This window comes from Talpa occidentalis, unplaced genomic scaffold (assembly GCF_014898055.3).
Source record: "Talpa occidentalis isolate TD23 unplaced genomic scaffold, MPIMG_talOcc4v2.1 talOcc4.2, whole genome shotgun sequence".
In the NCBI taxonomy this organism is placed as follows: Eukaryota; Metazoa; Chordata; class Mammalia; order Eulipotyphla; family Talpidae; genus Talpa; species Talpa occidentalis.
The window spans coordinates 81,838,072-81,864,579 of NW_023602073.1; the positions used below are offsets into that span (position 1 = coordinate 81,838,072).

Genomic DNA, 26,508 nt, shown 5'->3' on the forward strand with positions numbered 1-26,508 from the left:
TAGGGTGTGACCATCTCTTCATCAGTTAGGAAAAACGAAGGACTTAGGCAAGGGCAGAAGTATCTCCTCAGCCTCAAGGGAATTCATTGTTCTTAGCTCAAGGTACTCTGCTTTCTAGAGTAGGCTGTTTTGAAGAAACTAGTTCTGAGATTCTTGGGATGGTTTGATTTAGCCACCTTCCTTTAGAAATTGCATTATCTGGTGCCACATATCAACAGAAGGAGAAAAACTCAAGAATAGACTGTATTATTCTATTTAGTGGAATTACATTTATTCTTAAATATCAAAGAAATTTAATTTTTTTAACCATGAATTCAGATGTCAGAGTACAATTAATTTCCAGTATAGATATAGTGACTTTGTAGGAAATGAAATAAGGTTGCACTAACCAAACTTACAACAATAAGATCTCTGAAGAAAACATTAAAACTCATTAAAAATTGTTGCTTATATGTTTGGGAATTTTGGTTATGATGGCATTTTCCAATATCTCCCCCTAATTAGCTTTGCTGAATTGGTGAAAACATAAATCACATGCAGCGACAGTTAAAAATGAAGCTGGGTGCACAAGTTCATTCATGCTGAAAAGGTAGAAGCACAGGATTTTTATTTAAGAGTATTTCACATTATTTTGAGTCCCCATTTTACGTGGAGCACTAAATTTTTCAAAAAGATGATCTAACAAGAGAGCAAATTTACAAAATTTTCAAAATGAATTTCAGGCCAAAGGTGATTATCTGTTGTATTTTTTCCATTAAAGTTTCCTTTTGAAAGGAAAAAAAGGACTCCCCAGTGGAAATTGAAATAGGCCCTTTTCTTTTATTCTTCCAGATTGACCGAACATAAAATTGCACTCCTTGACTATACTGTTCCTTTCTTGATTTGGTAGGCAGAATATTTGAAGTATTTAATTGGCTAGTTATTCCTATTTTAAATCCCATTGCAGACAATGAAACTACTGGTTTGATAAGAAAACTTAATGTGTTAGAAAAGAATGGATAGTGTTTGATTAAAGGTCTTTGCTTGTAACCTTTATCAGAAAGTCTGAACCACTCTTTCATCATGCTGATTTTAGAATGTTCTTGCTGATCTGTGGGCCTAAGATGACTTTTTACAGCAGTAGATAGGTGGTGGGAGGTAGCAGACATTATTTTAGTTTTCAATTTATAAATGAGTTAGAGAAAAAAATATTATCTTGTGTAACAAAACTGATGTATTGCTTGACAAAAGTGTTCCTGTAGTATGATAAAATAATGTTCCCATTTAACCCACTAATGTAATAAGATACCCTGGTGGGTACAATTATAGATAAGGAATTTATTTTACAGAGAAGCCACTTTATTTGATGATGAGTGTAAATACTTAGCACAGAACTAAAATGTATGTATGAACAATCTCAGCTATTTATCATCTATCACTCTCATATCGCCCCTAAAAAAATAAATAAACTTTCCAATGGACATAATCTTCTTTTACATATTATTGCTAAGAAAGAGAAAAATCCAAAAAATAGTACAGTTTATTTGCATTTAATTCTCACTGCATTGACCTCATAGGTCCCATACCTGTGCCTTTAGTTCAGTTCCAAATTCACCATGTGAATGGGAGACAGCTATCACAGTTCATGAACAAACCTTGACTGTCAATCACTAAATACTTTTATATAATTCAGAATTATTGCTGTGTTTTGTTTTTAGAAGCTAACATTTACCATATTGAGTTTCAGGTAAAGAAATCACCATAATGTCCTGTGACTACACAGCATGATATCATTGGTTTCATGACTTTTTTTGAACTTTGTTTTCATATTTATTGTAAGACTTAATTTATACCCAATCTTCAAGGAAAAAAAACAGGACATGATAATAGGCAAGTTGCATGATACACTGTTGGTTCTATCCTCCCACTACTGCTTTTTCATATCTTTTTGTTTAATATTTTTATCTTCCATTGTGTATATTGAAATGTCACCTTGATTCTTCCTACAACCAGGAGGGTAAAGCTAGATTAGATAGATGACAAGATGAATGGATTAATAGAAAGAATATGATACAGTATTTACTATTTTACTGTTTTTGTAGTTTGTGATACATTTACCATCTGGTATTTACCATCTGGTATGTTCAAAGCTATATGTTGTAGTTCCAAGTAGGATACAGTTTCTAATGGTGAGGACCTGAAAATTGAGTAGGGGTGAAAGAACCCTCCTTGACTGACCACTGTAAAATAAGTTATCTGTCATAAACAAAGTCTACAGACTGCTATCAAAATACAAAGCACCCTGGAAACCCTGAGGTATGAAGAGTGTTTAACAGATGAGATGGTGTTTTCCTAGAGTAGGGAAGGAAGGATATCGCCAACATGTGGGGGAGAGGGGAGAACAGCATTAGTAAAGGCACAGAGACATGAATATGTATGATGGAGTTGAGAACATTTAAAAACTTTTTGATTCAATTGTCAGGGGTGGTATTATATTGGGATATCATCTTAGTAATAAATGACCACATGTGGCACCTGATAGGGGTTCTCAGCAGCAGTGTTTCTTGACTAGGTAATGAGTTAAAGCATCCTCTGTACTTACTGGTTCAGATCCATTTTATTTCACTGTCAGGCACATGAGATTGCCTTTATACTGTTGGCATTTTATTAAGAGCTGAACTACTTTGTGGAAATTCTGGCAACTATCAACCCAAAGAGTGACTAAAGCAACAACCAGTCTGGTGACATTAGCTGTACAAATGTGACACCAAAAATCTGCAAAGGTTTAAAATTAAGATGGACACTCTTCAGTAGAGTCATGGGAAGATTTTAAACCATTCTGGCTGTCCAGAAGGAAATAAGCTGCTTATCTTTATAAGATGTCCCCCAGAATCTCCCATATCTTAATCTCTAAAAGAGCACATGTCTCAAAAGAAAATATATCTCCCTGAATGATACCGCGTAACTACTACAAATGGAAAAAGTGGGGAAATCTGACAGATAAGGCCTGAACCAAGTGATTAAAGTTACGTCATCAGGAATAACACCTGCCCATATCATGTATTTCCTGAATGTGATGTAGCAAGAAAGGCAAAACATCACTTATGTGACTATCAAAAATGTGTAACCTCAATCCACTCTTAAGAAAATATATACATACACACATAAATTGAGGTATATGGAACAAAATATATCATCAGTACTCTTAGACTGTCAAGATCATGAAAAGACAAAGAAAAGGTACTATCTCAGATTAGAAACTAAAGTGCTGTAGCTGCGACATGAGGTGCAGGATCCTGAAGTGGATGCTGGATCACAAAGGTATGTTAGAGGTACAACTGATGAATTTTAGTTGGTTTGTTAATTAATAGTATACACTATTGTTCATTTCATGACTTAGATGAATTATACTATGCTTTTGTCCAGATTAACATCTTAGGGAACACTGGGTGAAGGACATACAGGAATTAGGTATATTAGATTTACAACTTTTTATATCTAAAGTTATTTCAAAATAAGTACTAAAAAAGGAAAAGATATAAATCTTGATTTCTATTTCCCTTTTATCTGTTTTAGCATCAAAATAGTGTCAAAATGAATATAAGCATTTTTATTTTGTTCAACCTTTTCATTTTTGAAGTGTTTATTTTCAAAAATTAAGTATCATATATGCAAGAATATAAACTAAACTCAAGCTTTTTGCGTGACTATAGAATTGTAAGTCCTATAAAACACTTAATGCAGGACCTCCCTGATGGCGCAGCGGGTCGAGCACAGTGCTGTGAAGTGTACACAGCCTCTGTAGTGTGGGTTCCATTCCCGGCCCAGCCAGGGAGATTCCCACATGGTGCATCAGACCTCTCCTGTCCCACACTGATCCCCTCAGCAGTGTATTTCGGTCTGTCTGCCTCTTCTGCTCCCCGCTCTGTCTCTGGTGAAAGTGTTATGGAGCAGCCCCGATATAAAAAAGGGTTGCTTGGCTGTGGGTCCTCACCCACGCGCTTAAAAGGGGCTTATTAATACTCCACTACAGGCACACACAAAAGGTTAATAAAAGGTTTATTTACAAGGGAAAGGGAAATGAGGAAATGTATAACTCAGGGAGAAAAATAGGGAAATAAAGTCTTTAATGCGTCCTACCTGATCCACCGACCTGGAAACCCAAAGGCACTCCAAGAGCTGGCCAAGCGCTGAGAGCTGACTGAGAGCCAAAAAGGGGATTCCCCAAAGCCCACGTGTCTGGTTTTATACCAAACCTGGCTGCTTAACCCCACCCTCAGGTTCCAGCAACCTTCCCTTTGGTGGTGATGGGATTTGTCTCTCCCAGTGTCTTTTGGTTTTGGCCTGGGGTGGGGGTGGAGTCCACAAAGCCTGTATGGAATTAGCTTTAGGACATCCTTTTCCCCCTAACAAATCCTCTCACCCTCCCCCGCCTCTGGCCTGTACCCCAGCTATTGTATAAATAAAAAATAATCTTTAAAAAGCAACAACAACAGAAACACCTAATGCAACCTGTCTCCAGTTTTCACTAGAGACATTTCAAAAATTTCAGGAGGATAAAAAAAATTCCATACTTTTTTAGTGGTGGCCTTGTCCATTCTCTCATAATCTTCTTATGATTGACTTAAAGGCCTCCTCCCACTGTTAAAACAAAATTTCATTCCTTGTTAAAAGGAACGAAATGTGGGTGGCTCTCTTTCACATAGTGAAAGAAATCTTAGGTCCTGATAATCCTGAAGCAAGTGTTAACCCTTTAATTCTTTTTTCACAGTTGACCTAGCTTGTTAAAATGAATTCAAACAGATTCATTTTGATTCAGTGACCTGAGTTATCTGCAATAAATATGTATTCTGCACAAATATTTTAGGTTGCTATTAAATACTGATCTTTTAAATATTTAATGTTTCTGCAACATTACCTTTTTCATTTTTCCAAATTTCTAGTAAATGCCTGACAATGGTAGGTACTTCATTAAGTAGATAAGTAAAAGGCCCTATAGTGAGGGGTTTTCTTGAGTAAGAGGCCCTAATGGTTCTAAACAGAACCTCTTTCCATCTCCTAAGACCACTGCCTGGGGTTATTTACTATAGAATACCCCAAATTAAAGAGAAATTTTGCTAAGATTGATTTGAGACCAAGGTTCCTATGGAGAAACTAAGTAGTTTGAAGGGCTTTGACACCTGTTGAAGGAGCCACCCACAGAGCCTGGCTGAATTATCAGTGAGTGTTCTTGATGCCTGGTGCCCAGAGAAAAGAGAGCCCACATGTAGGGCTGAGCTAGACACTGCATGCAATTCCTGTGGGTAAAGCTAGATGTATGTGAAAGTCCAGAACTATAGACTACACCATGGGAGACCAGAGCAAAGAAAATGATGAGATATAGAATCTCCTCAGTAAGGCCATTTCAAGAACACATAAAATAAAGCCCTGTGAGTGTCAGTTCTGCAGAAACAGAAAAATAGTCTAGAGATCTCTAGATGGTACTCAGAGTCCCAAGGCAGCATTTACTTGGACAGAATAACTGGAAAAAAATCAATTGATGTTTTGCTGAGTGGTAGTAAACCTCATTGAGGGCCAGGAGATCCTAGTAGCATTGATGTTATATGGTGGTCTTCCATGGGTTGATGAAATTAGCTGTCTAAACACAAAGTGCATGCATTAGGTTTGGAGATGCAGAGAGAACAGAGTTCCCTCCCTCACTTCCATCAGCAATCTGTCTTGTCCTGAAACTGAGAAGGGGTTTATTGAGGAAATGGAAAAAAACACTTTCAAGGGCTTGATCCTTATTCCTAAAACAATAACATGCAAATCATCAAACCCTTCTGCAGCTCTGAATCCAGTCCATCTGAATGACTGCAAGAAGTAGGAACCCTCAGTTTCTGAGTCCTGAATGGGGGATTCAGCTGTCATGTTCTGCAGGGGGCTCACTGAAGATGCCTGTGGAGATGGCAGCAGGGCGGTCCTACCTAGCACAGACAAGGCCCTTGGAAGTTGGCCCGGCCGCAGTCCCTAAGAAGCAAAGGGGCTTATCAGCACTTGTACAGAGGTGGGCTCTGATGTAGTGGCTGGTTTCTTTACCTCAAGCCCCTAAGACACATCTGCACAATGACTGCAATTAACACTTTATGGAGAAGAAAAGATTTTTTGAAGTAATAGCACATAGTATAAAACTGGCAAAACCCAGTCTGGAGCATCTGCTTTTCCTGTCCCTTATTCCTGAGTGTTGCAGTTATAAATTATCTTTAGTCCAATAACATGGCTGGTAGAGAAGGCTTTGTGATACAGCAGGAATGCAGTGCTCTGTTGCAGGTGGCCTAGCTGCATGGGAAAGGAAGTGGGTGTCAGCCTCTGTCCTGTGCACTGCAGCAATTTCAAGTCTGGTCCCATAAGGCCTTCAATTTGGCTGAAAGATGCAGCAGAAGATGGATGATTTGGTGTTAGCATGTTCTCTCCTATGTGCTGCTGAGATGATTAAAAACCCTGATTGGCTTCTCTTCACAGCCCCCTTGGCTGTCAAGTAGAAGAGTTCTCATTCTTGTGTCCTTCCTGAGTATATCTGAGAGCAACATTTAAATCTGGCAGAATTAAGAATAATGTGACAAAGTCTTTTCCTTACCCTTTGGAGCTAGATAGTAATTAGTTTATAAAAATGAAAAGGGAATTTGGTGGATATGACTTACGTAGGCATGAAGACCCTTTTTTATATAGGAGATGGTCTTCAGATACTTCTTTTTGCACTTAACAGTAATATTTTAGAGGGACATATAAAATCCTTATTTCTATCTAAAAAAAAAAGCCATTTAAAGCCTTTCATTGCAAAAGAAAGTAGTCATTATTTTTTAATATGAAAACTTTTGTCCAAAGTGTTCCATAAAGAACTTGAACTTAAATATTTGAACTCATTAATGTCAGCACTGGATATAGTACCAAAAGGAACTACTTGTATTTTAAGTAACTGTTCAAACTTGGAATTCATTACTAATATTTTTCCAGCTATAAAATCCCATTGACATTAGGAATCTATATAAACTGCAGTCCTGGCAGTTTATTTTCTGGGGTAGATGATAAACAGGAATCCCTTCAGTCTGTACTTTGGCTCTCGGAATGGGGAGGAAAAGAAGCTGGGAAACAGGGAAACAATGGTCTTTCCTATCTTGTCAAAATCTAATTTGCAAGGATATGAATAAATAAATTACCTTAAGGATATCCATATTCAGAACCTCAAAGAAATACTGAACTCCTGGAATACAGACAGGGGATTCCAAAAGCAGTTCTTCTTCCTCTCCCAAATTTTTTGTACTTTACTTTCCATAGAGACGCACTCTCTAGGCTTTTATAGGAGACTTTGTTCAGTGAACCTGGTAGCGAAAGGAGCCTAATTAGGTGAAGACAACTCAGAAAGGGAAGGAAATTGGAGCCAATGAGGATTTGTGAGGTCAACTCCAATGGATTTTCTGTACATCTACTGAGTTCTTAAATATTTTTCCAAAGCTTTACTTACATGGAATGGCATCCCATGGATTTCTACCAGCATTTGCCTCACATGTTAAAGATCCAGAAGCCATCTTAGTAATAGGAAATTGCCACTCTGGGATATGACAGTTTTGAAAATGCCACTTTCCAGGACTTTTTTTGAACTTGCATCTGTCACTGGGAATGGTCACAAACTCAGGGACATACAATGTCCTGAATTAGAGATATTTGAACAAAGGTAATAATATTTATCTTAAAAAAATTGTGGATTTGGAAATTTTGCAAATTAAATATTTTGTGCCACTCTGGGAATAAATGATCTTTATATCAGTCTCCCCAGATCTATCCACAGTACTAAAATTGTTGATTAACTGAGGTTTCTATGTATCCAAGATACTTAACTACAAAAATTGACTGCTAATATTATGGAACATCATGTCAATGTCTGATGCTCTTTGAAGTACTCAGAGTACAGTTCTCCAGAAAAAATTTATTTCAGTGGCAGATACTGTATAACAACTATTCTTCATAAAATGGAATAAGTAAATATGGCAGACTTTTCTAAGTTGTAACTTTTTTTTTTATTACGTATCCTTGACCATGGTTAAGAGAAAAACAGGAAAACTGACCGACACAATGAACACAACTGGAGTCTGCAACTTTGCTAAAACATTATGTAACCGATAGGTAAATGTGTGTGGTGTCCTTGTTTTATGAGTGAGTTGATAAGCAAAATTTAAAGTAGTGGTTGAACTACTTCAATATCTATGTGGATTATTAATGCTTACATCTTTAGGGATAACTTGAGCTATGCTTTCTTGTCACTAAGAAATAAATGTCAAAATTCTCTGAGATCATGCAGTCTTTGCCTAATAAGAATAATATAATATCTATTGTGCTATATGTGTGTGGTTCTTTATGGTAATAGGTCTGCAGTAATCAGAAATGATACGAAGATGAGAAAAGTATCCCAGGTTTTCTATTAATGATGCTATATTAATTATGACAGAGAAAGCTTTCCTATTATAAACTTAATTTTTAAGGTACTTGGAAGCTTTCCCCCAGGAATTTTTCTGATTTTTTTTTTTTTGTTTTTGTATTTTGTATTTTGTATATTTTTTGCCTAGTAATGAAAATAAGGAGATAGGTTTTAAATGTTTTTAAAAGATTTTTATCTGGGAATACAAAGTGTTTTTCTATCCATTAGAATATTTTAAAATATTTTTATTTTCTGAAATCTCAAAACAAATAGCTTTTTAATGACCTTCCAACTTGTCTCCAATGGAGAGGTTTAGTGCCTCTGGTGTACTAGGCAAAGTTTGATTTGCAAATAATTAAATTATAAGCATTATCCAATGCTTCTTCTGCAAATGATTGTGTCCCCAAATAGCAGTTAGCCCATTGCACCTTGCAAATGAAGGGAACTTGCAATTAGTCGGTCAGTTACTGAAAATTAGTCACTCCTGGATTGTGAGTGTTGTGGGTACAGTTTTTGTACTTGCTTAAAAAGAAACCAGAGCTAAAAATCAGCTGTTGGATTCTGACGAGGTGCATTGGAATAGGTGAGCTCTACTAACAGGGAAGACAACAGCAGTCAGCTGAAATAGTGGCCTGTGTGATCTACTTTTGTTTAAAATCTAAGATACAATCACCTCATTCTCTGAGCTCAACAGATTGAAATCCACTCAGGAGACACTGTTGAGATCTGAAACAGGAAGAGCCTTGATGCTCATTAAAATGTTAATTATGCCATGGAGGCTTTCAGTGCTATCCTTCAACCATGAATTTTCACCAGTTGCCTTATTAATGTATTAAGAAGTCATAGTACCAGAGCATGCTAGGTAGAAAGATCACACCGTTATTTAAACACACAGCAGCACTTATTTCTTTCAATGCCAAGCTATTCAGAAATGAACCCAAGCACTTCCCTTGTCACCAGACCCACACCCCAACAGTTTCTACTTGATTATAGGTTTTGTCATTTTCTGAGTCCGTTGTAGCAATGGACAAACTGTATATTTATGACCACTCTGCTTGAGGCCAGGGATGCTGCTTTTCCTAATCTTTGAAATTCCTAGTACTGTCAAGCACAAAAAAGGCACTAAGACATTTTATTTTTTTATATTTTTAACATTTTTCATTTTTAAACAATATTTGCTTTTCCCTCCCCAGTTGTGGTCCCCATAGAATGTCCTTCCCCAATGCACCATCACCGCAGTCCCCTGTGCTCCTCCCTCCCTCCCTCTGATCCCTCTCCCTCTTCCTCCCCTGCAGGATGTCTCTGATTTGTAATTGTTTGTTTTTGTTTTGTTGTGTTTTGTATTTTCATTTTTATTACACTGATGTTTTTACGCTATGACATTTTAAATAAATTTACAAATGGTTGCAGTCAGGGAACAGTTTATATTCTCATAGTTTATAAACTATGAAAGTAACTTAAGAATCTAAGTACCCACAAAACCTTAATATCTACCAAAAAATTTCCTAGCTACAGTCCTTTCAAATTTTATATCAGAATTTAAAAATCAACTTAAGCATTAAATATCATAAAGCATTGAATTCAAAAAGCCTTGTTACATAATTCATTTAAAGACACCTCTGCCACTTTATTTTTTTCTGCATGTGCTGTCATTGAGGTATTTTATATGCAGTCTTCCATTGCTTTTCATTTGCTGCTCTCTGGTTAAGTTGTTTTAGTCAAAAATATGTAGTTTGGTCAGGTGGGTAGAACAAGATTTTCTGGCATCTTAGAAATGCTTTCTCTTATGAACTCTTGTCAGGAGTAGCAGTTTCTCTGCCTTCACTTACCTAATAACTCATTTTGTGGGGGTGGATAATTTATTCTCTTCGACAAAAGAGACCTTGCTTCAAGTTTTCTCAAAGTTACAAGATTGTAGTGTCAGGGTGCAAAAGGAATCATCCCTTATTGGACGAATAATCAAAACCGTATCAGACAGGTTAGCAAAGGAAAAGAAAATGTGTGGAAAATTTACATGGCTGTGAAGTCTGAAGAATGACTGAGTGGACCAGGAAAATGTAACCTGCCTTTTGGAACCTGGGACATTCATTAAGGCTGAAACCAGAAGCCAAGTTTCCCATTGTCACATTTGTGACTTAAAGGAATAAAACTACATGCAAGATAAGAATAAAGATACTTGTTTATCCCATAGCTTCTCTAGATGATATAAAAAGGAGGAAAACTGACAAGCACTTGAAACTAATCACAAGGAAATTCAAAGTGTAATTTTAATTTGAAGGAAAAAAAGCAGATGAAAAGAAAATTTTCAGTATTTACTGAAGTCATTATAAAGTTTGATTTGTTGCATGTGCTTGTCTTTATCATCAAGTAGGTACATTTGCATTATGGCTTTTTGGAATGCATTTTTTCACTTTAAACAAACACTGCAGTGCTGGGATATAGATTAGTTTTTAAAGAATTCAGTAGTTGCAAGTGGGTAGTATTGGGGGTGGTGAAAATAAGTATGTTAGTTGAATAAATATGACAATGAACCCCTTGATTGGTATGAACAGATTATTTTCTTAGCTTATATTTTAATTGGATCCAGCTTTTTAAATACAGACTACTCTATTTCATTTTAAGTATTTGTATAGAGGAGTACCTTGTTCTGCTACTCTAATCATTTCCATTTCCTCTCTACTAATATCCAGGTTCCCAAATTGCACGTAATACAGTGAAGAAGTGAACAGATAAGCATTCCCTAATACTCAGGGCTGCCTTTTTCAGAGTTCTAAGAATCGCATGTCACTCAGTCATTAAAACCACATAAGTGCCCAGTGAACCCTCATTTTTGCATTTTCCATTATTCTAAGCAATAATGAATCCTAGTTTTAAAAATATGATTAGCTCAGTGGGGCCTCCCTGGTGGCACAGCGGTTGAGCACTGGGTTGCGAAGCTGCCCGCAGCCTCTGCAGCACTGGTTCGATCCCTGGCTGCTCCCCTGTCACCAGAGGAGGGTCCCACATGGCGCGCAGACCTCTCCTGCCACCCGCTGCTCCCCTCAGCAGTGTACTTCGGTCCTTCTGCCTGCTCTGCTCCCCGCTCTGGCTCTGGTGAATTCTCTCACCCTCCCGCGCTTCTGACTGTACCCAGTGCTTATATAAATAAATAAATAAATCTTTAAAAAAAATATATGATTTGCTCAAGATTTAAAATTTCTATTTCTCAAAATTGATAATTCTGGCATAAAAAATCACATATTCCTAGCTATAGGAATAACACATCTAAATTTTGAGTAAACTGAGCTTTAACTCAGTTCCATGTCTCAACACTATATTGTTGAGAACTATTCTTCCAAAGCAGATAAACATTGCAGGTGTGTATTCAAATTTTTAACTTAGAAAGCAACTAACTTGTGACCCCATACCAAAAGCATGACAAGATAAGCTTATAGGGACATCATCACATGTTTGTAATCTCAAGTGGAATAGGAAAAAAAAAAATTTGTAGTACAAATTGAGGTATAAAATACTTCCTTGGTGAGTTTGCTGTTAAAATTTTTGTATCAGGGTTTTTAGCCTATAGAAAACTGTTGTGAATCATAAAATATTTTTGGTAGATAATGTTTAGTGATTTGATTTAGAAGCTATGTAGTAATACACAGCTGTCCTCATGTCTTCTCAAGTTGTGTAGTATATATTTTCAAAACAGCTTATCGTTTATAGGGCTAGGACTAAACACTGTCTTATATGTTGTCTTTTTACTGGATTTCTAAGACATAATGATTAAATCTTAAATCTGACCATTGTAAGACAGTGGTTAAATATCAATTTGCAAAGTATGCTTTATTATAAATCTGGGTAAATACTATTTTTATAACTTTGGTAAAATTTACATAAGCTTGTATAACCTTTTATAAATAGTGGAAAATAAAAATAAACATTATCTATGACTCCAACAATTATTAATTCAGTATACCACAATGCACTGAAATATAATTTTTCAGAAAATATTCGTATGCTACAATGTGACTTTTGATATCCATAAAAGACTTGGAGAATTCATTTGAATATGGAACTTTCCTATGTTCTTAAATCACATATAAATACATATATATTTTGAAAGCTATCTTCATCTTTAATTTTCTGGCATGGGGACTATTTTGGTTCAAATTATAAAAGTACTTAAGAAGGAATATTAATTTCCTACAAATGGAGTATAAAAGAAGTAATCTTACACTTTTGTTATAACTTTCTTTGTGAATCTCAAAAAGAATTTTTTCTGCTTATAGAAGTTATACAATCCCATCAAGAAAATAGAAAGGTACAGAAGATATAAAGAAGCAAAAAATAATACCCATAATTCAATAGTTTGAAACAGCTTCTGTTAATTACACTGTCAATATATTTCCAGCCTTTTTGTGTGTGTGTTTATGTGGGATTAATCCTGTACAAAAGGGATAGAGACAAAAGCCATTAAAATTTGAAAATTGGTGTGTTAATTTTAAATTGGGGAATGCTTGGATGCACATAGTTTTATAAATTTTACAATGGTCTAGTTTTCTGTCCAAATTATCACAGTGCTAGTGTAGAAAGTAAATATATTTAAATTTGCTCTACTTTATTTCAATCTCCATTTTTTTCTGGTTTGTACATCTCATCTGTTGCAAATTACATTAGATTAATATTGGTTACAACACAGATAAAGTTTTATTGAAAGAGAAAACCCAAAAAGATTGAATTATTTTGTGAATTGAGACTAACAGTTGTCTAGCCATTTAAAAGTCTCATGAAATGAAGGGAAAAAAGAGTTTAGACATGTCCCTACTTACACCCAAGTGTCACTTTGGCTATCTTTCTGAATCTAGGCATTTATAAAATTAAAGTGTATTTTGCTATATTATTAAATATGTCATCTAAAAGTCATCAGCAGTTAAGTAAAGGATATTATAGCAATCCTATTCGGTTCCATTCAGAATTCTATTTCCATATCTTCAAACTGTCTTTTTTTCCTGCCCATTTCAGATTCTGTTCCTTTTTAGTGGTTTAAATAAATTTTTTGAAAATTTCTGAGGGAAAAATGACTTACAATTATCTGAGTGAAACTGTATTCATTGATTTTCTTGAAAGGAACAATACTTTTCCCCTTGGAGTTTTAGTAGATTTTTTTCCCTCTCCTTTATAATATTAGTGCCATTAATACCCTGAACCAAGCTGTATAACATTTGTCTCATTGTTGCTCCACCCTGTCATAATCTCTCTGTGTGGACTGTTAGGGTCTGCATTGGGAGGTGTTAGGAGATTGATTTCCATCTCAAAGTGAAAACATAAATGACAAGAATTTATTTTTCTCTGGTATCTGACTCACTCGCAATCTTTCTCCTTCTGTTGCTAAATTCTTTATCACAAGTTTCATTTTTAACTTTTAGAAATAGTTTTCATTTGAGCCTTTTACTAAAATTATTCTATCAAAAGTTCTCAATGTCCTCCTTTGTGTCCACAGAACCATTTCCAAGTTAGCCTTTCTTATTACCTTAAACATTTGACCTTTGACCAATCACTTTTTCAGGAAATCCTTCCAACTTTTCTGTGAGATTTGAGTTCCCCAAACTGACATCCTGTACGAGTGCTCCCCCAGTATGTCCCTAACTCTCAAGTGGCCTCTCATTGCATCTACCCCTCACTAAGTGAACAGAGTAAGGGGATTCTACTTTGAAGTCATCCAGACTTAGGCTCAATTCCTGGCATAGCTAGATGACGTAGGAAAGTTATACTCTCTTGACTCCATTTTTTATAATATATATTTTTAAAGATTTATTTATTTTTATACAAGAGCTAGGGTACAGGCCAGAGGCACTGGAGGGTGAGAGAATTCACCAGAGGGGGAAGCAGAACAGGCAGACGACAGAAGTACACTGCTGAGGGGAGCAGTGGGCAAGACAGGAGAGGTCTGCTGCAACATGTGGGAATCTCCCTGGCCATCCAGGAATTGAACCCATGCTGCAGAGGCTGCAGACAGCTTAATAGTGCAGTGCTCAACCTGCTGTGCCACCAGAGAGGCCCCTCTTGACTCCATTTATTTCTTTTAAAGCTCTAATAATGACTCCAAAGATAGGTAGTCTAGTGCTTGCATATTTAAGCAACTTCCAACTCCAAGCTCCTGGAGTTCTAGGGTTCTTATGATCTGGATAGAGATATTAATACCAATTTGTCTCCATTTTCCTATCTGGGAAAACAACAGTAATAGCTACCATGATATATCATTTTAGGATAATTCTTAAATGTATGTAAAGTATCTATCATAGCACCTAACATTTGTTAGCTACTCAATAAAAGTTAGCTGTTACTTTCATTAGGGTGATTATTATTATTTGCCTATTGACTAATTAATGATGGCAGCTAGCATATTTTAACCTTTAATTATTAATAAATCATGGTGAGGATATTTATACATATTTATAACCCAGAAGATTGGCTTCCATAATGTTATTCCTTCCCATACTTTTTTATATTCTTACTATTTTTAATTAGAAAGCAACAGCATAAAAAATTTAGCCTATTTTTAATCAGTTTTTTTTTGTCATGGCATCTTAAGAGTTCCATATATTAATATATCAATAGATATATAAATAGATAGATAGATACAGTATTTTAAGTCCTTATCAGCTATTTGGTTTGAAATTATTTTCTCCCATTTCTTAGGTTACTATTTTACTCTCATATTTGTTCCCATTGTGTGTGTCAGCCCTTAAGTTTGCTGGAGCTCACTTATCTGTGTTTGCTTTTCCTTTTCTGACCTTTTGGAATGGTGGTTATCAGGGTTTGATGGTATGGGAAGATGGGGGTTTCTATTTAACAGGTATAAAGAGTCATTTTTGCAAGATGAGTAAGTCCTAGAAATTGCTATATGAGGGCCTCCCTGGTGTCACAGTCGGTTGAGCACAGTGCTGTGAAGCTGTCCGCAGCCTCTGCAGTGCCAGTTCGATCCTGGCTGGCTGGGGAGATACCCATATGGCGAGTCAGACCTCTCCTGTCTCGCCCGCTGCTCCCCTCAGCAGTGTTTTCGGTCCGTCTGCCTGTTCTGCGCCCCACTCTATCTGGTGAATTCTCTCATCCTCCCATGCCTCTGGCCTGTACCCCAGTTCTTGTATAAGTAAATAAATCTTAAAAAAAAAGAAATTGCTATATGACATTATGCCAATAGTCAACACACTGTGTTATACATTTAAATATTTATTAAATGTTCTTGCACAGTTAAAAATTAAACCATTAGCAATAAAACTGGTAGCACCAGTCCTATAAATAATGTTCAGTGACCCAAAGAGTAACACATTCTTAGTTTCAATATATGAAGACAGTGATACTTCACCTTTAATATGTAGAGACAGTGATGCTACAATACAAGGTAACTAACTTTATCAAAGATCTCAGCTCCAAAAGGCAAAGTAGAAACCTAACATTTCCAAAATAACCTAGCAGCACAGTGTCTGTACCATATTCGATTCTGACTTAAAATGTTTGTTAAATGAACAAATTGTTGGCGCAGGGAAGTCCAAGAATATCAGTTCAAAATCTATAACAGGTATTCATTGAACAAATACTTACTGGATCCCAAATATGTGACAAGAATATTTTGAGATCCAGGAATACTGAAGTGGACATTGAAATACCCCTGACCTTATGATGCTTACGTTCTAGGAAGCAAAGACAGGTGAAAAAAAATTAAAAATACCTATATAACTGATAAGTGATTTGGCCCATAATACATAAGGGTAAGAAAAAAGGGCATGTATGTAATTTTTGTGTAGAGATTCAGCTATTATGGAAAAATCACTTTGGCTCTTAGTGAATAAAAATATTAATAATTTCATTTATTTGTAGTACTATAGTACAGCTATTTGCTTGAGTTCAGCTTGTTGGTTTTTTTGTTGGGTTCATCTGGTGTCATTCATGAAGCTGCAGTCATCTTGCAGTTCAGCCTGGGCTGGGATAATCTAATATGACCTAATATCAGGTCATTGTTGCAGAGCACTCATCCTCAACAAGGCCAGGCTGGGCTACTTTACATGAGAGAATAATTTTTAAGATGATGAGAGTGGAACTGTAAGACCACTTCAGTTCTGGACTCAGAAGTCACAAATCACTTCAACTTCATTCTTCTAATCAGGTCACAAGGCTTACCAAGATTCAAAAGAAGAAATAAATTCTACCTCTGAATGAGAAAATTTATATAGAATATGTACCCACTTTTATCCTGAAGTGGGGAGTTACTGACTTATGTTGCAAAGTCAGTAACATCCCTGGTAGGATGATGTAAGAATGGAAATTGACATGATGTGACGGAATGATCAAGGTGACTATATATGAGGAGTGCATTCTAGGTTAAGGTGAGACAATAAGGAGTGCAGTCTAGTTGAAAATGATGGGCGAAAGCAAGTGTGTTAGAGATGTGAAGGCAGAGACACAATGACAGACCAGATTGTATAAGCCCGTATAGGCCACTGTAAAGGTTTAGTCTTTACTCCAAGTAAAACTGAAAAAAAAAATTGATAGTTTTTAATAGAGTGACTTGATTTGATAAATATATCAACCGGATCTTTCTGGCTGATGTGTTGAAATTGAACTTGAGAGAAAGTGGCATGCATGGAAACAAGAAACACAATAATGAGATTTCTGTATTTGAGAATGATGGTGGCTTGGATTAGCAGAGTAGAATTCACATCATTTTCTGGAATAATTTGTTGAACTAACATGGTAGAAAACATATAGCCTTTCCAACCAGATTGTCGTTTTCTCTAAAAAAGAAACTGTTCATGTTTTTGTGTGTCTGCTATTTTATCTGTCATTTGAAATGCATTTACTAAAAACCTATTGACTCACTGGCTAGTGAAAACTCAGACTTCCCTGCTGGATTGTATACAAATAGTACAGGATGTTGAGTCTTTCAGAATTCATCGTGAAATGATGTTTAAAGACCTAAAGCAAATAAATGAGCCTATTGCAATCCATTGACTCTCTTCAGATTGCATCTTTTACTATATGGTGACGGAGAGCAAATGAATTAGAGCTAATACTATGTTTGGACCTGGAAGTATTAAAAGTCATACTTGAAATATAAAGAATTATAAAAGTAACTGAAAAAACAATTATCAAATTTCTACTAAATGAGAAGCAGCATGCCAGGTATTCAAAGTCAAACAAGATACAATTCTCAAAACTACTAACATTCTTGTGTGGAATAGAAAATTTAATTTATAAACAAAGTGAATTTATCAAGTAATATTCTAGTGTGGATGAAAAGCACTAACAGATGCCAAGCAGTGTAGGGAAGATCTAAGTGTGGTGTATGCCTGGAACCAGTTCATATCTAGATAACAAATTGAAAATCTGGTATTATGGTGTGAAGGAGGCACTATTGATTCCATACCCAGCATAGAGGATGATAAGTGTTCCGAGGGTGGCAAAAGTACCCATTTCTAAATCTCATCACATGCAACGAAGTATACATATTTTATACTAGTATTTCTATTTTTATAGTAAAAAATATATACTAGTATAAAATAATATATGCAGACATTATAATATTAGTATAATGATATCTTTGGACCATAAACTCCTTTGAATCAACATGCAGAGAATATCATTTTCAGAAGGAAAACAGAACCTATGGAACCCACTGATATATTCAGATCAAAAAAGAAATTGTAGATTCTGAGGAAGCTGGGAAAAGGCCTCAGATATTAAGTTGGGAAAAATAGATTCTGCATCTTATATTTCCACAGAATTTCATGTGTGTGGGTATATATTTGAATACTTGGGACAGGAAGACACTTTCCTTCTTTTAGCCAGTCTAATAATAGGAAGAAGTATAAGAGGTACAGATGACAGCTAACAGCTAACATGGGTGAATGTAGGTGTAACCAACAAAGAATGTGCTGGTTGTATGGAATTTCTGCAGACCTGGTTATTTTTTAAAACTATCTGAAAAAAATTACTTCTCATAATAGACACTATAAAAAAGAAATAATGTGGTTTTCAGTATAAAGTATATGTGTATATCATTCTGTGTTTGCTTCTGACATTGTCAGTCTGTTATTCTTATTGCCCAATGTTCATACATATTTTGCTATTTGTTTACCCTATTGATGACAACCTAGATTTAATAACTAAGAATAATTCACAAATACACCATTAATCATAGCATGCAAAAAACTTTGATGTTGGAAGAATAATGTGATTGTTCGAATAGTCCACATTTAAAAATCTTGTTCTGTGCAGACTGAGGAAGCTGCTTTGATTCACCTTAGCTCTACTACATATCAGTTTGCTTTACAAGGTCTCCCTGAAATCAGTCAGACACATGTACCATGCTTTCAAAGAATTTCGTACAGTAGGAATAAGCTATGAAATGTTTGAAAATGCAGGTGGTGTGTACTATAGGTTTTATAATATGTATGCTTGTAATTAAAAAATAATTTGTAAGAGTTTTATATGATTTTAAAATATTAAGATAATGAAACGATTTAAGATTTAGCAACAGAATGGCTTAACACCTTTCATTTCTTGGGAATAATCAAATGCAGAGCTTGGCAACCTCCCCCATCCCACCTTTCCAGATATTCTCTTTTATTCATATGTTCCAAATTCTGGTGTTCTCCTATTAGATACATCACTTTGTGTTTTATATCTTGTCTTAAAATAATAACACATAAAGCTGTTGTCAGTCATTCTTATATTATTATCTATTATAATCAGATAAAGTCAACAAAGGGATAATAATAACAAAGAAAGGTAAGCAGAAAGGCTTATATTAACTTAGGAAGAAAACCATGAAAAGGGTTCCATCAGGATTAGAAGCATTAGAAACACCTCATGCTTGGGGTGGAATAAAGGACTAAACCATGGAGACCAGTTTTACCAATTTTGCCTGGGGATGACCCAGGTCAGCAGTGCAGTCATTATACAATGTAAGGTTAATTGACCTTTTCTAAAAATGTGACAAAGTTTACATTATTTTCAGAGTCTAGAAATATTGTTTTTATACCTGACAACCAAAGTTTAGTAATGCTAACATTTTCTTGAGTAAATAAAGTATAAATATATGAAGTCTTATTTACAGCAAAAGTTTTTTCTTTAAGACTTTGAATTGGTTATCATCCATGGACTCCATCTTGAGTGCATACATAATTGCAATAAAGTAAATAGGTGATCTAGGATGAATAATTCAGATCTTTTGTTTTAAAACATGTCAGATTCTTTTAAGTAAATCTTTTTTAACTTTAATCAGATGAGATACATGTTTTTCATTTTGCCTCAATTGTTTGTCACAATAAGATAGGAGACAATCAGCTAATGAAATAAATTGAAGTGCTGCTGTGTTATGGTTAGGTTAAATTAAAATTCAGTACTGTTGCAGTTAAAGGGATACATTTTTTTAATTTAGCATGATTTTATAATATCATGAGAAAAAGAGACCCTCCAAGTTTTGTATTTACTAAATTTCAAGGTATTTGAGAAAAATTAAGTACAATTTTTATGTAGCTCAATCTCAACAGTGTACTCTGTTTTAAAAGAAGTTGTAATTAACAGTATTATGTCATGAATATTAATGACATAAAATCATTAAGAGTAAAAATATATTGCTTCAAGATACCAAAAGAGATAGTGTGAATTACATTCTGTAGCTCAACTTGGAAGTCCAACTGTCACAGAGAATCCTCTTTCAATGAAATCTTTTAGAAATAGACTGTCTACATATTTAACCCAATAGCTTTAGGCATTCAAATATGGAGGAGTTGAAATCAAAAGTACCATATCAAAATTAACATCAAACCATGTGTTATCTTCTTCCAATTTTAGTCATTTCTAACACAGAGTAACTTGGTTTGAAATTTGAACACACTATACATATAGGTTTGCTAGTTGGAGAGTTTCCATGCCTGGGGGAGGGGAGATGACAATTGGTGCATTCAGTATATAACACGTGTAATGATAATAAAAGTTGATTGGTTGAACACTTGCTTTTTTTCCCTTTTCTCCCTCTTCCTGTATAGTAGTTCAGTTGGGGGATGGAAGGGTTCTCCTCTCTCCATCCCTCCCCCCCACTAAAAAGGCGTAGGTTGATACCATTTTTATTGTTCTTCTGGGGTAGGAAATAAAGCATATGCTTTAGAATTTTGAATGGCTACACCAAAGAGAAAATTGAAACTAACCCTCTTCCTCCCTCCCTACTGGACTTTGGGGTGGAGTTACTCCTCTAAATGTTTTAACAGACTTGGGGGTAGCTTAATGCTTCTACCTCAGAGCAAAGAGGTGGGTGAGGGGAAGAAATGGCAAGGGCTTCAGAGGCGCATTGGGCTGAGTGAAGTGTGCAGTGGGAAGCTTGTGTCTGAAACCCACCCCTCCCCTAGATACCAGGCAAAGGCAGTGAGAATCAGAACCAGCTGATGCCGCTGCTGCTGCTGCTTCCCGTTTCCAGGGTGAAATTTTCACAGCAGCTAATTCTAAAGGGAGGAAAAATCCCTAACCAGCAGCGGAGAAGATCCTATCACCCAACCCCAGCTATGTAACCTTATAGGCAGGCTTCTCAGAGAAATCCGCATTTTAAAAGCCAGAATTCACTATCCAAAAATACGGGATGGGAATAAGAGCTTATGTGAAAATATATAAAGCCTCTTTACACCCTGAGTGTTTGAAATGATCCGATGAGCATAGGAAGTGGCTGCCAAAGCTCTGGCGGCTGCTCGTGCTGCTGCCACCACCGCTGCTGTTCCTCGCAGAGGGCTGGACAGAGCTAGTCCGGGTTTCAGCACCTCCGGCGCTGGACAGCTCTCTGCACGCCGCACCACCGCCTGCTTGCTTTTTCCAAACACTCGCTTTGCATTACTGGAGATGCATCTAAATTGCGTCCTGTTCAACAACAAGTAGCTTTTTTTTTTTTTTTTTTGTAAGGGAATTACAGTAGATGATTCTCTCAATTAAACTGCATTTTCTTCTTTACGGATTTGGCCATCAGGCGTATTTATCGCGATTTCCCCCCTCCCCTCCCTTTGCAGGAACGAGTCTTTGGGAACGTGGTCCACCCAGGGATGTAAAACTGTGCTTACCGATGCATCCCATACGAAATGCTTATGTGATCGTCTCTCTACCTTCGCCATTTTGGCTCAGCAACCTAGAGAAATAGTAAGTAACAAAGGGAAAACAAGGCTTTAATGCAAAGGCAGGGACAATGTGGCAAGTGTTTCTCCAGGGAACTGCATTTTAAATGGGGAAATGGAAAATGTTGCAGGGTGGCAAAATTGGGTTCGTCTCCTCGTTAGCTACAGTAGTTTGGTGAAATGAATGCTAGTTGGTGTGCTATAACTAAATTCTACTCAATTTCATGTCTTTTAACTTGAAATTTCTGCAGTATAGTTTTGAGGAATTACTCCAATCATATTGCAAATATGCTGCAAACTTTCAAATGAAAATAATTGCCAACTTAACGTTTATTTTATAACTGGAAAGCTGTTCTAAGGAATTTATGAAGATACTGTTGGTAATAGAATGAAGACCCCAGACACTATAGGCAAACACATTGCATATCTGCATTGGATATTTTCAGTACAGGTTTTCTGGGGGTGTCCTTGGGTATTTATCTTTTAAAAAAATCACATGAAGTTTTCATGGAAAGCTTGGGCTGTCAAAAACAGTAAAATCATCCCTTAAAAGTATATTCGTTTGTAAAACTAGTTTATGAAAGAGAACTGTATAAACTGACTAAAAGAAAAATACATTCCATCAAATATATTTTGAAAAATTGTTTCATAAAGTGAAATACTGAAAAATAATCTAGATAAATGTGACTTTTTCTCTGAATTTGGCCTAAATATGCATCACTTGTTTTACTTATTTTGATAACAAAAATACCTAATGTAGTTTAATGTGCATATTTAAGATTTTGGAACACTCTCGATCTTAAAGTATATTTCTTCAAACTTCCTATGTTAAAAATAAGAAAAATAACAAATTTTGTTAGTATCGTGTTAGTTTCTAAGGGATGAGATCTCTCAAATCAGTGACTGCTTGTAATCTTGATGTTTTAAAAGATATAAGGCTTATTTGTCAAGGTCATGTATTTAGGAACTGATCCTGGCATTGTGAAAATTATCTCCACTTACTTCATAGGGGGAAAAAATCACAAAGTATATTCTAAGGTCTTGCATTTGAAATTTGATTTTCTTGTATACTTTTAGAGGCCAAGCAAGTGAAATTAAATGAGAGAATAGTTGACTTAGAACAAAGTTGTCAAAAGTCAGAAAGTTTGAAAAAATTTCAATGTCTGGGTACCAGAGTTAAGTAAAACAATCACTTGTTTAAGGGGGAATCAAAGTAAATTTTACCAAAAAGGATACTGTTAAATAACTGCACTTAGTTGAAGAAAAATGAATTATGTCATAATATTCAGGTGGAAAAAATTTCATTTGTGAATATTGACCAAGTTATAGTTTTAGTTATTTATTTTAGAAAGTCCTAAGTTTCTACAATGTCATAATTATGCCATAGTCAAGCATTTAAAATGTGAAGGTCTTTATTACTTCACAGTGGGAGAGAGTGGGGAGGTAGAATTAGTCATTTTAGAGGTTGAGAATATGTGAACAGAGTGGTTACTGGGTAATTATCTGGTAACTATAACAACTATATTGGCTGTTTGGGGTGTTAAGATAGTTTTGCTGAGTTTAGAAGTTATTTTTAATTTAAAAAAATCTCTCCCTTTTTTCTTTCTTAATTTACAGATCATGGAATCCTCTGGTACACCTTCAGTTACCCTAATTGTAGGCAGTGGCCTTTCTTGCTTGGCCTTGATCACCCTAGCAGTTGTCTATGCAGCATTATGGAGGTAAGTAATAAATTGATACACTTGAAGTGGGATAATCTATTATTCAGAGTCACATCAGGGAATATAGTATCTATTGTATGTCTCCTGTCTTCTTAATTTATTGGAAGCAGTATTTTTATAACAGTTATAATTGCTGTGATTTAACTATAGTAAATAATTGTTTTCTGTTCACCTAATTTTCTTGTCTGCATTTCCCTATGGTGAGAAAAGAAAATGCAGTCACACTTTTCTCCCCAGTTCAAATGATGATAGCCTTCAACAAGTTGCTTACCCACAAGCATAGTACTCTTTTATCACCACTTCAGTCTACCAATGATTTTAGTTTATCCCAATTACTACTAAGTTTGAGATTTAATAAATATAATCAAATTGCTTTCTGTTATAGAAATATGGTTTCTAAATTGTTGTCTTAAATACGTTTTCAGTATGTCCCAGATAATGAGTAAAATCTCCTAGAATTCCACACACTAACAAAATACCACATGCTCAAGAAAAGTTCTCTTTGCTAAATGTTTCCAGTAGCATGTTGACAAAATGTTATTGATTTTAAAAAATCGATGAAAATAAGTCAGAAAAATACATAAACAGGACTAAGAGATTGAAAGAAATTGTTCTAAAATATTTGAAATTGTATCTGATATTACATGAATATTTAGTATTTTGCTAGATTTGTTCCTTTCTATTAATTAGTCAGATCTGTGAGACTTATTGGGTCTACTCACATGCTGATAAAAAGTGCTTAACCATATGGCCAAACTTCCTAGTGGATTTAAAAAATTTTACATGTTCAACATTTTGACTATTAAGAAATACTCTAAAAACAATTGCTAACTAGTAAATAGATATGTATTTTTCTGAATGTTTGCAATATTAAAATTTCAAAATTTATACTAGCATTTTAATTATCTTTTACTGAAGATAAACAATTCACTTAAAACTTATAAAAAGAAAAGTTCATTTGATTTAACATTCTTTCAAAAAGCATTGTTCTCCACTATAGTTTCTTACTCTTTTGATAGCTAGAAATAATTGCCAGGATATGAAAATTGTCAGATATTAAAGTTTCACGCTTTATAAAAAATAAAATATTTATACATTCTTTGTGTATTGGTCCAGGCACAAAGTAGAGATTCTGTCATCTCTATAGGAGTTACCTTGTAGTGTGAAACACTGACAAAGTGACACAGTCTGAAAAAATATGGCCAGTCCCATAAAATGATGAAAGAGATGGTTAGTATTGGCATTGCATTGTAGACAAAAGAATCCAGAATTTAGGACTCAATTGGGCAGGTATTCACCCGGTAATATGAGAGCTAGATGGACAGAGGCTAAGAAGATAATTAATTAATTAATTAATTAATTAAAGCTTTATTTCCTACAATTGCCTGAATGACACTTCCCAGAAAATGAGACTGTGTTTATGAGCCAAAGCAGTATGTACTTGCAATAGAATCACAATTCATCTCATTGAAATATTTGTTTCATGTTTCAACACTTATGGTTCATATACCAATTCCATTTTCTCGTCACTCCTCAATACATGTGACTAACACAAACACTGTCAGTAGGAATGAAAGAAGTACAGTATTAATTAATTCATAATAAAGTTTCCATCTGTAATAAAGTAACCATCCACTGCAATAGTTTTCTTGGAATTAGCTAAACAAATCTATTAAATTATCATATGAAACTGAGACATGAAGAAGGAAGTAGTAAGAGATAACATGTGTGTGTTTTCCTAAGAGTTAGTGGCCATCAACTTATTGTCTACAAATAGAAGAATTAAAGTAATATTAATAATCTGATAAAAGTTCTAAAAGTCATAAATTGTTAAATGAAGCTTTGAAGCATAATGAATTCAAGGCATTTTGTAAACATTACTTTGACCTTGTAGCATTACTATATGGAAATAATCATGTTAGGGTCCAACTGTCTTTTTTTCCTAATTGGAAGGTTTAAATTTAGTTTCTTTTTTTAAAGATTTATTTATTTAGGCATACAAGAACTGGGGTACAGACTAGAGGTGTGGGGAGTGAGAGGATTCACCTGAGACAGAGTGGAGAACAGACAAGCAGATTGCCTGAAGTACACTGCTGAGGGGAGCAGCGGGAGGGTGAGTCAGGATAGGTCTGCTGAGCCATGTGGGTTGCTCCCACCAGGGATCAAACTCGTGTTGCAGTGGCTGCGGACAGCTTCATAGGTTTTTGTCTTAACCCCTTGCACCACCAAGGAGGCCATGAATTTAATTTGAAATGATTTTTAATCTGTACAAGAATTAGAATTACTTTATATATAATACTGTTTTGAAATGTGAAGGTGTCCCATACAGTTAATTAGAAATATTCATCAAATATTAATGCACTGTTATGTCCTGTGCAGATATGTTCTGTGGGGTTATATAGCTATATCAAAGAGAATTTGAATATGTTCTTTCAACTCATGCATTAAAATGAAATAGTCACATATTTTGTTTAAAACATGAAATGTATTTAGAAAAAGTTTTAAAAATTGAGACATAATTTTAATGCAGTGTTGTGATTCAGTGTTAATGAAAATGGGAAAACTAAATATTCTTCAGAGTGGTCAGTCTGAATCATTCTTGTTATGATTTTTCTCTTTACAGAGCAAATAATATTATTGACCCTCATTTAAAATTGTCATCTTTGTGTTTATGCTGTTATAGAAGCCATTATCCTATATAGAATCAATCTTTAAAAGTTTTTGTCATATCCTCAACCTACAAAAGAAGAAACAACTTAATGTTTGATGATGTCTTTAGCATCCCCAAGTGTAGTTTGTTATATTTTTAGATACTGATAATGGAAGGACAAGGTTATGCAACTCTTCAGGTCATTTTAAATTGAGAGTTGACTTAGTTTAGTCCTGTGTAGGTTTATTTTATGAAGGACATTTCTTTCATATTAAAAATTACTCTATATATGTTATTATTACATGTGTTTTTGCTTTGCTTTCTCTTCTGGAATATATAATGCAACATGGAGATTCTGCCTACATATTCCTCAAAGACACAGAAAGTGAAAGAACTTTGACAGATTTTACCTTCCACTGGCACTCCTATCTTGATCCTGAACAGAAAAATCCATGCCTGCTATAGAAAGGGATTGCATGTTTTAATATAAATTGAACAGCCTCAAACACACAACAAGTACTATGTATCTTTTGTTACTGTCACTCAGTGATTTACCACAGGGTATAATAA

The 26,508-nt window shown here is 35.2% G+C and overlaps 1 protein-coding gene across 4 annotated transcripts in view; it reads left to right on the top strand.

The window, feature by feature from the left end:
• Positions 1–26,508, top strand: part of ADGRB3 (adhesion G protein-coupled receptor B3) — a 685,437-nt gene that overhangs the window by 529,180 nt on the left and 129,749 nt on the right. For all 4 annotated transcript variants that reach the window (XM_054698910.1, XM_054698909.1, XM_054698911.1 and 1 more), the window contains 2 exons: positions 21,466–21,592; positions 23,185–23,288. In XM_054698910.1, the coding sequence (XP_054554885.1) occupies positions 21,466–21,592; positions 23,185–23,288 (231 nt within the window). The remainder of the gene's footprint in view (positions 1–21,465; positions 21,593–23,184; positions 23,289–26,508) is intronic.